The sequence below is a fragment of the Archocentrus centrarchus genome, chromosome 3 (assembly GCF_007364275.1).
Source record: "Archocentrus centrarchus isolate MPI-CPG fArcCen1 chromosome 3, fArcCen1, whole genome shotgun sequence".
NCBI classification, from domain to species: domain Eukaryota; kingdom Metazoa; phylum Chordata; class Actinopteri; order Cichliformes; family Cichlidae; genus Archocentrus; species Archocentrus centrarchus.
In genome coordinates, this window is record NC_044348.1 from 24,666,459 (window position 1) to 24,679,557 (window position 13,099).

The following is a 13,099-nucleotide window of genomic DNA, read 5'->3' on the forward strand; positions in this document are numbered from 1 at the left end:
ACTCCAAGTGCTGTTCTCCAGCTTGGATAAATGTGAGTGTTCTATCTGGCATAAAATCTATGCCAGATCAAACATGTGAATCAATCCACTGTGGCAACCCTTTGGGGAACTTAAAGGAGGAGGAAAAGTACCTTTTATTTTTCTTTAATAGGTTACCAGAGTTCTTTTGTAGAAAGCTTTTTAGATTGAACTTAGTTATTGTCCCATATCCCAGATTTTTAATCAATTATAAGGTCTAATGTATGAGAAAACATCCTGTCAGGATCCTCTTTTAAGAGGTGCACCAAAGAAGCACCAAAATGTTATTGAATCTTGCATCTCTCTCATAAACTCCTGTCCTCCTCTGCTGTTTGTATCAGGTTTGGAGTCCCTTCGAGACAGTGCTCACTCCACACCAGTGCGCTCAGTTTCGCATGGCGACTCCTTCATGCGTTCCCGGAGCCAGATGATGGATGGCAGTGAGGCAAGCACGTCAGCAGTCATCTCGGATGAGGCCTACAGCCCCTCCGACAGTGTGCTGCCTACACCAGTGGCAGAACATGGAATGGAGATGCCTTTGGCTCGTCACCTCAATGGCGCCCCCTGCAGCATTGATGAGGAGGAGTTGGAGGCAGGGACATCAAAAGAGGGGCAGGCCACAGAATTTGGGCATGGCAGGAGAGAACAACGTATGGTCAAGAGCAAGCCCACAACATCTAGCGATGTGGAAGAGCTCAACAAGTTTATCTTGAGCGTGCTGCGTCTGTTCCTGGTTACCATTGGACTTCTGTTTGCCCTGCTGCTGCTTCTCATCATGCTGACAGAGTCAGACCTGGACATTGCCTTCCTGAGAGACATCCGTAAGACACCTGAATTCCAGCAGTTCCACTTTGAATACTTCTGCCCTCTGCGGCGCTGGTTCGCCTGTAAGTTACGATGGATGGGAGGTTTCCTTGTGAGCGAGACAAAGTGAAAAGAGACCAAATGACTCAACACAGGCCTCCACTGATGGAGCTTGGACACAGATAACAGACAGGTCGGAAGAGAAGGCAATAGGAGGGAAATGATGGCCCTGTTCCTGATATCAGCTAAGCTTCTCCCAGGAATAATCCTGTCACAAGCCACGTACTGTCCCCCGAAGAGCCTTGTTTATTACGTTTGACCATTATTATAAGGAAAGGAAATTTTACTTTAGAAATTCAGGTCATCAAGGTATTTTATTTTTCCACAGAATCACAGGAACTGGGTTTAATTTAAACACTGTATCAAGTCTGACAGACTTCACTTATTCAACCACAGATAATAGTTGCCTTTATTTTTTTATTAATTTATATGTTCTATCATCACTGTAATACGGAATGACCTGAGGTGATGGGGTGCAACTGAGAGTTTGAGAACTTTTGCAGAAAACAAGATGGGGTCCAGACTAGCTCATCAGTTTTTAAGTCAAATCAGCAACATTCATGATGATTAAATGTTATTATGGCTGCTGTTTTCAGATGGAGGGCTCAGAGAAAGTGTAAAATGGAACCATAAGCAGTACTGAATGTAGATGAGCCCTGAGTCAAATATGTTTGCAAATATTATAGTTTTATACGATTCTTAGGCCGATACAAATAGACTTTACACATTTCTCCAGATGTACTTTACACTCCCACATCTGGAACATTCAAATTAGAACAACTGCTAAAGACTAGTTGTAGTAGCTTTGTGACACAGATGTGACATAGGTGTGATGTGGTGCTGCCCTGACAGACTTTATTACTGGTCAAACATCTGCTGAGTGGGCCCAGGGAGTTTTTATCCAGACACAGGGGGATTAATAAAGTTTCATCACCTAATGACAATAAATTAAGTCTCTGTAAGGATATAAGTAAGTAATGGAGTTTATAGGTTTACTGTTTATTAAATAGCAGCCAAATAACACTAATGACTACAGTCAGCGTCCGTGCGTGAGGAACAGTTGTCACTTTGCTGTAGTTACTTTTACAGTAGTTGTAAAAGTGATGGGATTATGTGAGCTAGCGCTGTAGTGATAGTCAAGCGTCTGGTTAGTTCTTTGACTGCCACAATCTGTAGGTGTAGTTCATCTTGATGTGCAATACTGTTATTAAAAAAAAAAAAAAAACAGATCCTTTACATCAAGGGGAATTTGACTTTTTTTGCCTTTGTAAAGTGCAAATATTAGTGCTATTTTCCAACAGCAAATAGTTAAGAGTTTGTTTTTGGTTAAAGACCCAAGTTGAGTCACCTTTGTTTAGCTCTGCTGTGTTAAAAATTATGCATTTATCTGTAAAGGCTGAGTATATTTAAACCATTTTTGTACCATCTTGTTAACATGTTGACATTTCCCCCACAGTGACTTTTAATGTACTTGAAGCTGTTATTTTTGTTTTTTTTGTTACAGTGGATCTATGGTTTTCAGCCCTGCACTCACAATTGAGCCTAAGATAAGTCATGTTTACGTCCTTCTGTAACCTTCATCACGCCAACCAAAGAAGCCTCTGTTGTTCCATACTTCTGTCGGTTTGCGTCAACAGATGGTAAATTAGTCTGCTGTCCTTCTCCAGCCTTATTACTTATATTTCACAGGTTAGCCTACAGTGTGTCTTTACAGCCCAGAGCAACAGAATGAATTCAGACTATGAGGTCAGTTTTCACTATAAAAGTATTTGTCCTCTCAACAAGCCTACAAGTGCTTAGGATGCTGTGTTTATACAAGGAGCAATTAAAAGATTTTGTCGATCTGCCCATAAAAAAAAGTAAAAGTCATACCTGATTTCAGTTTAGCAAAGATCATGTGTTGTGCACATCTGGACTGCTTCCAGTGCTGCTGCCATTTTAAGAATGCTCCCTGGAAGTACTGTTCTGACCATTTGCACTTATCTGTATGTAATGTTACCATGGAGCTCAAACTTGCGCAAAGATCAACTTTGCTGTCTACTCACAACCATCATATTGACAACTCACAACTCAAAGACCAAACAGTCCACAGTGTCCAAGCCTGAAAGTGCTGCAACAGCTCAGGAGTGTGCTAGTCTATTTTTCATGAAGTTGTGCCCTGTGAATAATTCCCCCCGGGGTCAACAGCAAGTTGTCCTTTAACATCCTGAGGTATCATAGGGAGAACATTCAACGCAAACCACCTCAGCTGTGGCAGCCGCCAATGCTCCGTGTGTGTGTGTGTGTGTGTGCCTGCTCAAAGGGCATTAAATAAAGTAGTTAGACCACATAAGCACAGCTGTGCTCACCAATGTTGGCTCCCTGAAACGTTCCTATATCCCAAAATGAAATTCAAGTTCAAGGGACGATGCTTTCAGACAGTGTAGGAAAAGGGTCAGCAACCTTTAAATTTTTCCCCTCAAAACAATCTGTGTGGAACTGCAAAACATATTCAGGCCTTATAATGATTATGACACATCCTGGAGCCTGTCGCAGCTGTCAACAAAAAACTACTCTCTCATGTGAGCCTATTATGAAACAGCAAAGCTTTGAGTCCTTTGGACACTTTGAGTCTTACCTGTGGGTGGGCAAATTATTCAAATTGAAAAAAACAAACAAAAAAAACATTTTGATGATAAATAAAACAGCAGCCAAATAGTTTAAAAACATATAAAAGTTAGAAAAAAAAGGTCTGTTTCAGTTTAATTTTGAGTCCAGCTGCACATCAAGCACATTGGTAAGCCAGCAGCCTTTGGTGGTGAAAGAAAACAAATCTTTTATTAAAAAAAAAAAAATGGCCATTGTTCATTTTCATTTTAAAGCCACAGGGAGCCATTGGAGGTGGCCAAGAGAGCTGGCTCTGGAGCCACAAGTTGGAGATCCAGAGAAAGCACACAATCACAAATGTGCAAGTGACAAATGAGTACTTTAAAGGGAATATTTTAAGAAAATAACAGCAGTCCGGAGACACACAAGAAGTTGACTTTAAAAGAGAGAGTGGCTTAATTTATATCAGGTATGGTTTATAGTTTTTTTTTTTTTTCTTTTTTTGGGCAGTCACAAAAATGTGCCACCAGTTATTACAGGCTGGACAGACATACAACATTATACCAAAAAAAAAAAAAAGATCGAGCATGAATTATTTATGCAAAAAGAAGGATAATTTAGGAAAGTGACAGGCTAAAGTATTTAGGTTTTGCAGGTACCTGTAGGTGGTTTGGAAAGTTGCTGTGTTCAAATCTTATTCAAAGCTAACATGAGAAGCTTTGCTTTGAGAGTCGCTGTAGTGTTCAGTGTCCACTTTTAAATGCTGATATTATTTTTGTACCCAGAAAAAGAAATTACCATAAGCATTAACACGTGAGTGTTCTACCCTTTTAATACAAAGTTGGGTGAGTAACAGAAGCATTGAATGAAAGATTTATATTTTAATTTTAAAAACTAACATTTTGGGTTTGTTTTCAGACTTGATGAATAACTTACCTGCTTTAATTCAGATGGTGCTCTGTGGATTTCGAGTGATGTAAGGCAATCATGTTTACGGCCAGTAAAGGGAAACATTTACCTTTATGTTCATGCACATAAAAGGGAAACCTTTACCTTTATGTCCATGCACATATATTATATATACATATATATATATATAAAAATCTACAACTTAAGCAATTTGAGCAATAAATAATACAGATATAATAAATATAAACTACAAAATAATGTTTGCCTCAATCCTGTAGACAAGCAAACAGTCTGTAGATGCATGAGTGTACCAGCAGTGGTAGTTAACACTGTGGTACAGATGCCACAAATTTACTTGTGAGAAAAAACTTGACACCTGACAGCACGCCCGAGATTAATGACGGTGGAAGAACACAGGTATATAATTTAAACAGCAGAAGTAGCATTTTTAACTACCTGAACCTTTCCTTGTGCAATGTAGTTGGCACAGTGACCAAGAGGTGACAGTTCCACTGATAAGCAACTGGTTTTCAGTTTAATGAATGATGTAAACAAGGCCTCAGATATGGTTTTACTGTAAGCTTCCTTCCTGTACCATGGCCCTGCACATGGAAATGTCTCTGTAAGCATGTGTCCTGCATTGATTACCTCCAAACAAGACTGCTTATTTCCAATCACTGACGGAGGACTGGTGTAATCTATTTATGAATAAATATCATCTATTCTTGACAACTGGCAGCTAGTCTGGCTACAAGTTGAATTTTGAAATCACAAAAGCAGCAAAGACATTTAGTGTGATATTCAATCAATATTACAACCCAGATCAGCGCCACAAGGATTTTTTCATTGTGCATACACACACACACACACACACACACACACCTTTTATGTTGCCAGCTCCAGGTGATAATGATGCTGCCACTACTGCTGGGATTCATAGCATTCACACTGACAATATTTTGTAATAAAACATTTTGTTTGCTTCACAAATACAAAGAAAAAAATGGAAGTGAACACAACTTAACAGGCACTTCAAAAAGCCCTTTCACTGACTGCAGAGGAAACCCAGTAGAAATTACTTGGGTTTTCTGAGACACTTAAATAATTAATAAACCTCACATTTTCCAAATTCCACTTGATGTAATTTGGATTTTCTTTAATAGAAATAAAATCTAAAATATCAAACTGAAAACATCTGTGCACTGACTTCAATTGTGGTAATATATAACATGAATATGAACATGAATTGGCTGTGATCATGTTGTAAGCACACCTGTGTCTCCAAAAGGTCCAACAGTTGGTTAGTTGGTATCCTGGTGAATAAATAAATAAATTCATTGGGGGAAGCGGAGGTCTATTTGAAGGCACTAACCACCCCCCTAGAGAACAGTAAGGAGCTACTAAGAGCACAGATGTACAGCTGCCAAATCTGTATTAAAACTGAGCTCGTATGGCTACTTTATGAACACTGCCAATGGAGGAGCAACACACCATGAAGGCTGGTGGTGGCAGCATCATGCTGTGCGCGTGCATCTTTGCAAGTCTGACCGTTTTAAGAGACACAGGGTAGAATAAGTGCAACAAGAGGGCGGCATAACTGAGGAAAATGATTTCCAGCAAGGCAGCAAATGCGAATCAAAATTTACACGAGCAGCTTCAAAACAGGCAATTCTGGAGCGGAGGCCTCACTTACTCACAGTTGTAGCAGAGAACTCATTCAGCCCTCATGAAACTAGACAGAACTAATTCAACAATGCAGAGAGTAGAGAAGAGTGCATTGTCCTTGTGTGGAAGGTTGGTAAATGTGCAGCCACATACAGCAGGTTTAAGTTTGAAAAAAGGGGAACACAGTTGTATCTTATATTTGTGCTAAAACTTTACTGAATAACATTAATGCAAAGATCTAATTAGCCAATCGTAGCAGACATTTAATGCACAGCATAATTTCCTTTCCTATCCTGGCGTTAACTGTAAACCTGAGAACAGCCAAACTGATTTAAACTGGCAGCAGCAACTTAAATAATGTTAGAGCAGTGCAACACAGAACTCATGCTGAGTCATGAAGTGAACATACTACAGCAGAAGGCCACACATCTAGTTCCACTCCTGTCAGGTACAAACTCAGGCTACAGTTAGCACGAGCTCACCAACGCTGAACAGCAGAGACTGTAAAATCTTTTCAGTTTGGCATGAAAGTTTCAAATAGAGAAAAAAAATTTATATTATGACACAAGTTGTAAAGTGAGAAAACATGTAGTACAAAGGATAAGCCTTTTTTGTACAATCACACCACCTAATGTAGCTATAAATGTATTTGAGTGGCAAGGAATAAAATTCTGGCATTTTGCTACTGATCCTGCATTACTTCACAGCATACACCATATATACTGCAACATGTGTAAGAATATGGTTCAATTTGATACAATTCAGATCGCTACAGGTTTGTTACTCTGCTTTAGTGTAAGAATAATGTATTAAAGCTCTATGGAAATACAGAGTGAGGAGATTTTAGTGGCTATACTGAAATACTTGTGTACAGAAAAGGGGAAGAAGAAAAAAAAAAACAAAAAAAAACAAACAAAAACACAAAAATCCCCTGGAAGTTTATAAGTTGAACATTCTGATTGTCACCAAACTCCTTGTTCCTCATACTCCCCTGAACCCAGCCAGGACCATTGGTCGCACACTTTTTGGTCTTTCAGTCAGAAAAGACGTGAATCCGCCCTGATGCACTGCCACCCAGCAAGGCATTCCTTGTAGGGTGGAAAGCAGTGACGGAGAGGACTGTGCTGAGGTTCTCACTGTCCATGAAGGAGTGCTGGGGTCGGCCGCTTTCATGGAACACCTGCACCCTCCTAGGCTTCATCATGCTCCCCACCACAAAGCAGTCTTCCTGTTTAGGGTCCCACACTGCTGATAGTTTGGTCAGCCAGCGGCCTGTTTGCATGTAGTGTCTGTCAATTTAAATTGAAAAGGCATTTTTAAAGTATGCGGTTCTTAACACACAGAAGAGAAAAAAAAATTCAAGTTAGTGGATGTACCTGATGGTCGTAAGCAAGGGACATTTAGTGGTCATTGCAGATGTGTCATATATCCTGTTAAGAAGAAAACAGATAAGGACATTGTGCTGAAACTGGGGAAGAAAAAAGAAGAAAAAAACCAAAAAAAAAAAAAAAAAAAACCACTACAGCATGTCACAGTGCTCTGTCAGCTTCACCTTATGTTGTTATCCATACAAGAGGTAAGAACTCTGTTTCCAGTACAAGGAGAGAAATAAGCACCGGTTATGCTTAAAGAGTGGCCATGCAGCTGAGACACTGCTTGGCTTTTGGTCTTCTTCAGTCTTCGGCTGTCATAAATGCTAACTACCCTGCAAAAAAAATAAAAAATAAATGAATGAATAAAAATAAAATCAAAGCATCCACTTAACATTCAAAGACAGCGACACAAAATAGAGAAATGTGTTAAAAAAAAAAAAAAAAAAAAAAAAGTCCATACTTGCTTTCAGCCACCACAAAGTATTGCTTCTGTAAAGGGTGGACGCTAACACAACGCACTGTTTTGGGGTCCAGTGTGTGGAGGGATTCATGGGAGTTTCTGCAGAGGATATAACACGCTTATGAAAATGCTTGCGTGTAAAATTAAAATTGTTCAAAACAAAAGAAAATATAACATCACTAAGAGAACGTTACTTTCTCACCCTGGGGTGCGCCTATCAACGATGGCAACGTCTCCATAAAAGTTCCCGACCACTAGCGTCGAACAATCATGTGACATGAAGTCAAATGTTTTCAGGCCATCTTCAATATCATACACCTAGAAAACAAAAAATGTATTTATACATGGACTACAATACAAACAGACTGACCTCAAAGGAAGTTTCTTACATCATCAAAAACAGCCTTTTCTACATCCATGCAGCGGAGGGATCCATCATAGCTGAGGCTCAGCAGTTGTGTAGGATGAGACGTGGAGAATGCCATGCAGCTCACTGGACGGGTGTGGGGCTCAAAGAGAAGGACACCATCATCACCCCAGTCACCACCCTAGAAGAGTATACACATGCAATAAATAAATGGTTACAGTTCACCCAACCATGTCCAGAGCAAAATAAAAACCTAAAGTTAAACATGAAGCAAGTCAAATGTCCTGAGGACAACACTTGTGAATATTTGTGAAGAGAATAAATTGAAGACTGAAGTAAAGCTTTAGTTTTGAGATAATTTCTGCCATCTAGTGGTCAAGCACTAGTATTTCAAGCAAAAATCTTACCAACTTCCAGAGTCCCACTTTTCCCCATTTGTCTCCTGCGGCCATCAACAAGCTGCTGGTGCAGGGGTGGAAGGCTGCAGAGAAGATGCGATCCTTCACCACTTTGGCAACTTTGTCCTCATTTAGCTTCATGTTCTTCAGTGTAGAGGTGTACCTGTATTAAGACAGCAGGGTAAGTGTTTGCCCACCTGTTTCGAACATTATTAGGTCCTTGCAATAAATATGACCATCAGTACAGGACCAAAAAAAAAAAAAAAAAAAAGAACACTTTCTTAAATCTTACTCTTTCAGGTTAAGTTGCATCTTTTTCTCTTCTTTTGAATCCTGTGAAAAAGAGAAGCAATTTCATGATTTCCTAATTGAGTAAGAACAGTTAATACACTGAAGATGCCAGGCCACCCACACCAATCCGCGCGCACACACACACACACACACACACACACACACACACACACACACACACACACACACACACACACACACACACACAAAGCATAACATTATGAACACTGACTGGTGAAGTGAATAACACTGATTATCTCATCATGGCACCTGTTAGTGGGTGGGACATATTAGAGAGCAAGTGAAATTTTTGTCCTCAAAGTTGATGGTCTGCAGTGGTCAGTATCTACCAATAATGGTCCAAGGAATGGACAGTGGTGAACCAGCGACAGGGTCTTGGGTGGACAAGGCTCACTCATGCACGCGGGGAGCAAAGCCTGGCCCATGTAGTCCTATCCAACAGATGAGCTACTGTAGCTCCAACTGTCGAAAAAGTTAATGCTGACTCTGATAGAAAGGTTTCAGAATACACAGTGCATCACAGTGTGTTGTGAATGGGGCTGCATAGCAGCAGGGTGCTCATGCCGGGCCCTGTCCACTGCAAAAAGTGCCAACAATGAGCACATAAGCAACAGAACTGGACCACAGAGCAATGGAAGAAGGTGGCCTGGTCTGATGAATCACATTTTCTTTTACAAAATGTGGATGGCTGCATGTGTGTTGCTTTCCTAGGAAACACCTGGCACAAGGATACACTATGGGAAGATGGCAAGCTGGCAAAGGCAGTGTGATGCTTTGGGCAATGTTCTGTTCTGCTAGGAACCCTTGGGACCCACCTTTCATGTGGATGATACTTTGACATGTACCACCTACCCAAGCACTGTTGCAGACCATGTACACCCTTTCATGGACATGGTATTCCCTGATGGCTGTGGCACCATTCAGCAGGATAATGCACCCTCCCACAAAGCAAAAATGCTTCAGAAATGGTTTGAGGAGCACAACGAGTTTGAGGTGTTGACTTGGCCTCCAAATTCCCCAGATCTCAATCCAATGGAGCATCTGTGGGATGTGCTGGACAAGCAAGACCAATCCATGGAGGCCACACCAAAACAACTTAGCAACAGATCCTTTAAGTCCTGTTGCTAACAACTTGGTGGCAAATACCACAGCACAATTTCAGCGATCTAATGGAGTCCATGCCTCAATGGTTGCTGTGGGCAGCAAAAATGTGACCAACACAATATTAGGCAGGTGGCCATAATTTTATGCCTGATTGTATGTGTCATTCTTATGCTGGTGGCTAATACAAGCCCTATAAAAGATTCACAATTAAGTGGAGAAAAAAATGGTTTTAAGTTTCAATGACAACATGTGAAAATGTGGGGGGGAAAGCAAGTATGGTGACTAAATAAACTGGATATGAAACAGGGAAATATCCTAGAAAACTAACTTACCTCAGAGCAGAGCTCAAGAAGTTGAGGCGGCAGCTTGTTTCCCTCTTCCATGTTTATTAGATCCATGGGCAGGGGGCCAGGGGACTTCTTTACTGACTTAAAAGCAAGTCAACAACTATAATGAGTAACATACCCAGAAAGAAAGAAACAAACAGAAGCTAGAGAGACAGACTTAAGATCCAGCAGTGGAGCTGCATGAAATAAGACATTACAGATGCATCATTGGACTATTTGTCAGGACCTGTTCATAAATAAGTGTCCCTGTGGGTTCAGGAGGAAGTTCCAGGATCGTTGCCTCCTTTTTTTGGAGCCGCAGGGATTTGCGGGATGGCAGCACTTCTTTTACAGCAGCATGTGCTCTGCAACCAAAGAAGGTGAACATTAAAAGAACCTCAAGAAGAAACTTAAAAGCAGTCAGAGTTAAGTATTCAGTTTATCTGACATTCAAAACATAAAGCAACTTTCAGTATAATGAGATAACATTCAGATAAAAGGGGGAACGGGGTCATTCCTTGCACTTAATGACAACTACTCCACATATCAGTTTATCGTTTACTTTGGTGCACATGGTTCATTCAGTAGGTTAGAGGAACACAACAATGTTCCATAGAGAAAACCTGAAGGAAAAGTAAACACACTATTCTTGTAATTTTTGCTCTGCAAAACTCCAGTGCTGTGGTTTTTCAGATTGTTCCATGCAGAAAACACTGATATTCTGAGTCGACACATTGGTAGTAACAGGTCTGCAGCCTACTGTACCTTGTGAGACCCCTCTGCGATGGCTTTGGTCGTGTCAGTTGCTTGAACTCCTCAGTTGCCTTTTAACAAAAAACAAGAAAGATGAACTGAGAGAATCACGCGTGATCCTTTTATGAGGATTTACTTCTTACTCTTACAGTCAGGCTGACCAGCAAATCTGAATGCTGCTGCTCTCAGTTTAAATAAGTAAAATTTAAACAGTATGTCAACTGCGCGATAATAAGGAGTTTCAATCCAGTTAATTAAAGTGTAGATTCAGTGGATAACCTACCTGGAGTAAGTTGATAGAAGACAGAAAAGCTTGGTTCTGTCTGATGTTCTCCAGGCGCTCAAGTTCATAGGCAGAAAGAACCCCATATCCATTCTGCTGCAAAAAGATACAGCACTGAAAAAAATCTGCCCATCTCACACTGAAGAAGCCATCGGGGTGGCGAAGAAACACAAAGTAAGTTAAAAGTAAGAAACTGTGCAAAGCGTTTGTATTTACAGATGCTTGCTCCACATCACTGTTTTCATCATCATCATCATCATCCTTCTCATCCATCGGTTTCTTATTCTGACTGCCGTTTTCAGTGACGGTTTTTGCTTTCTATCAAGCAAATATGGCCAAATTAGCAGAGCGAGACAAAACAAAGCGGACAGTTTTGAAATGACTGTTTATTCCCATTACTGTAAAGAGGCTCTCACCCTTTTCTTCTTAGGCGTTTCAACTTCAGGAGAGTACCGGAGGCGTTTAGGTGCAAGAGCGTTTCGAGATGATCGTCGCACTGTCGCCTCGAGATTCTCCGGAGTCATTTCCTGCAAGGTGTGCCTCGTTAACAATTTTGTCAACATTAAGGCGTTCATAGAACTTTCCCACAAAAGATTCACCGAAACTAACAACACACCTGCGCTTAAAATTGTGCTCGTTAATGTTAATGCTATGCAGCAGCAGCAGCTGCCTCACACAGGCAAGATACAGGAAACCACATTCAAACAAAATGAATTACTATACCTTTACAACCACAGCAGCTTCGCGTTTTTTTCGGATAGTCGCCATTTTAGTACAGTTGTAATGAAAAGTACGAGTATTTGTTTCAGAAAAGCGGTAAACGATAATGCGTGACTGCCTCACAACAAATAACTTCAGCGTTCGTGACAATTATGTGAAAGGAGTAATTGGCGCCACATGCACCAAAGGTTTTGTAACTAGTCCCTCCCCCTCGCTTGTGAAACAGAATCCGAGTAAGTGATTCGCTGATATTCTTACGTCTCAAGCACAAAGGGGTTGGTCTCTGCTGACAGCAGCCAATGAACGCCGTACAATTTTAATGACGCATCGCCTCAGCTTCTGCTAGGAAGATGTCGCCATCTTATGGCAGAATTGGGCAATAGCAGTGCCAGGGAGCTTGTGGTTATTTATGAATAGAATAGAATAGAATAGAATAGAATAGAATAGAATAGAATAGAATAGAATAGAATAGAATAGAATAGAATACCTTTATTTGTCATTATGCAGAATGTACAATGAAATTGGAGGACCACTCCTGTTCATTGCCATGCAGTAGAATAAATCTAAAATAAAATATATTTTTGGGTGACGGTAAGCAATTGACAGCTGGACACTGCCAACGTTTCCCATCACTGGATAAAACAGAAAATTGTTCTTTATTGAAGACAAGCACACATTAATTGAAATTAGTTTATTGACAAAGTATACGCGAACATGTGAGGTGACTCAGATGATAATAAATGATTGAATCCTGTCCCTTTGCATACATGGAGACATTTTTGCACATATATCAAACTCAACTTCAGAAAGGGCCACATGGGGACAAGGAGATCACGTCAAGGGCTCTGCTTTAATTAAATGAAAAACATAAAATATTCTTGATGTCCTGGTTTGGGCAGCATAAAAGTCTCAACAAATCTTCCAAAATTCAAGAAATTGCCCAGCTATCATACTGTGTGTT

General features: G+C 40.5%; 2 protein-coding genes across 4 annotated transcripts in view; one reads left to right on the plus strand and one right to left on the minus strand.

Annotated features, from left to right (window-relative positions):
* Window positions 1-1,866, plus strand: part of LOC115776066 (FERM domain-containing protein 5-like) — an 84,726-nt gene extending 82,860 nt beyond the window's left edge. The window contains exon 14 of the mRNA XM_030723683.1: window positions 360-1,866. Within this exon, the coding sequence (XP_030579543.1) occupies window positions 360-952 (593 nt within the window). The 3' untranslated portion in view covers window positions 953-1,866. The remainder of the gene's footprint in view (window positions 1-359) is intronic.
* Window positions 1,867-5,509: 3,643 nt separating this feature from the next.
* Window positions 5,510-12,313, minus strand: wdr76 (WD repeat domain 76). 3 transcript variants are annotated; one of them, XM_030758518.1, is made up of 15 exons: window positions 12,142-12,313; window positions 11,835-11,945; window positions 11,635-11,736; window positions 11,419-11,514; window positions 11,148-11,206; window positions 10,630-10,747; window positions 10,389-10,484; window positions 8,933-8,973; window positions 8,650-8,803; window positions 8,265-8,423; window positions 8,078-8,193; window positions 7,876-7,974; window positions 7,595-7,747; window positions 7,419-7,472; window positions 5,510-7,331 (listed from the first exon to the last, which is right to left on the minus strand). In XM_030758518.1, the coding sequence occupies exons 1-15, from the start codon at window positions 12,184-12,186 to the stop codon at window positions 7,076-7,078; spliced, it is 1,659 nt and encodes a 552-aa protein (XP_030614378.1). In that variant the 5' UTR covers window positions 12,187-12,313; the 3' UTR covers window positions 5,510-7,075. The 3 variants fall into 3 exon arrangements, with proteins under 3 accessions (XP_030614378.1, XP_030614394.1, XP_030614386.1); XM_030758526.1 differs by having other exon boundaries at window positions 7,076-7,331; window positions 11,419-11,511; window positions 12,142-12,186; XM_030758534.1 differs by lacking the exon at window positions 11,635-11,736 and having other exon boundaries at window positions 11,419-11,511; window positions 12,142-12,312.
* Between the last annotated feature and the right edge of the window lie 786 nt (window positions 12,314-13,099).

Excerpts from the sequence above, each read along its gene's own strand:
- wdr76 (XM_030758518.1), bottom strand. The coding sequence starts at position 12,186 with ATGGCGACTATCCGAAAAAAACGCGAAGCTGCTGTGGTTGTAAAG. Across the intron at positions 8,804-8,932 it reads ATGCAACTTAACCTGAAAGA|GTACACCTCTACACTGAAGA; the intron begins GTAAGATTTAAG and ends GTCTTAATACAG. Across the intron at positions 7,975-8,077 it reads GTTGATAGGCGCACCCCAGG|AAACTCCCATGAATCCCTCC; the intron begins GTGAGAAAGTAA and ends TATCCTCTGCAG.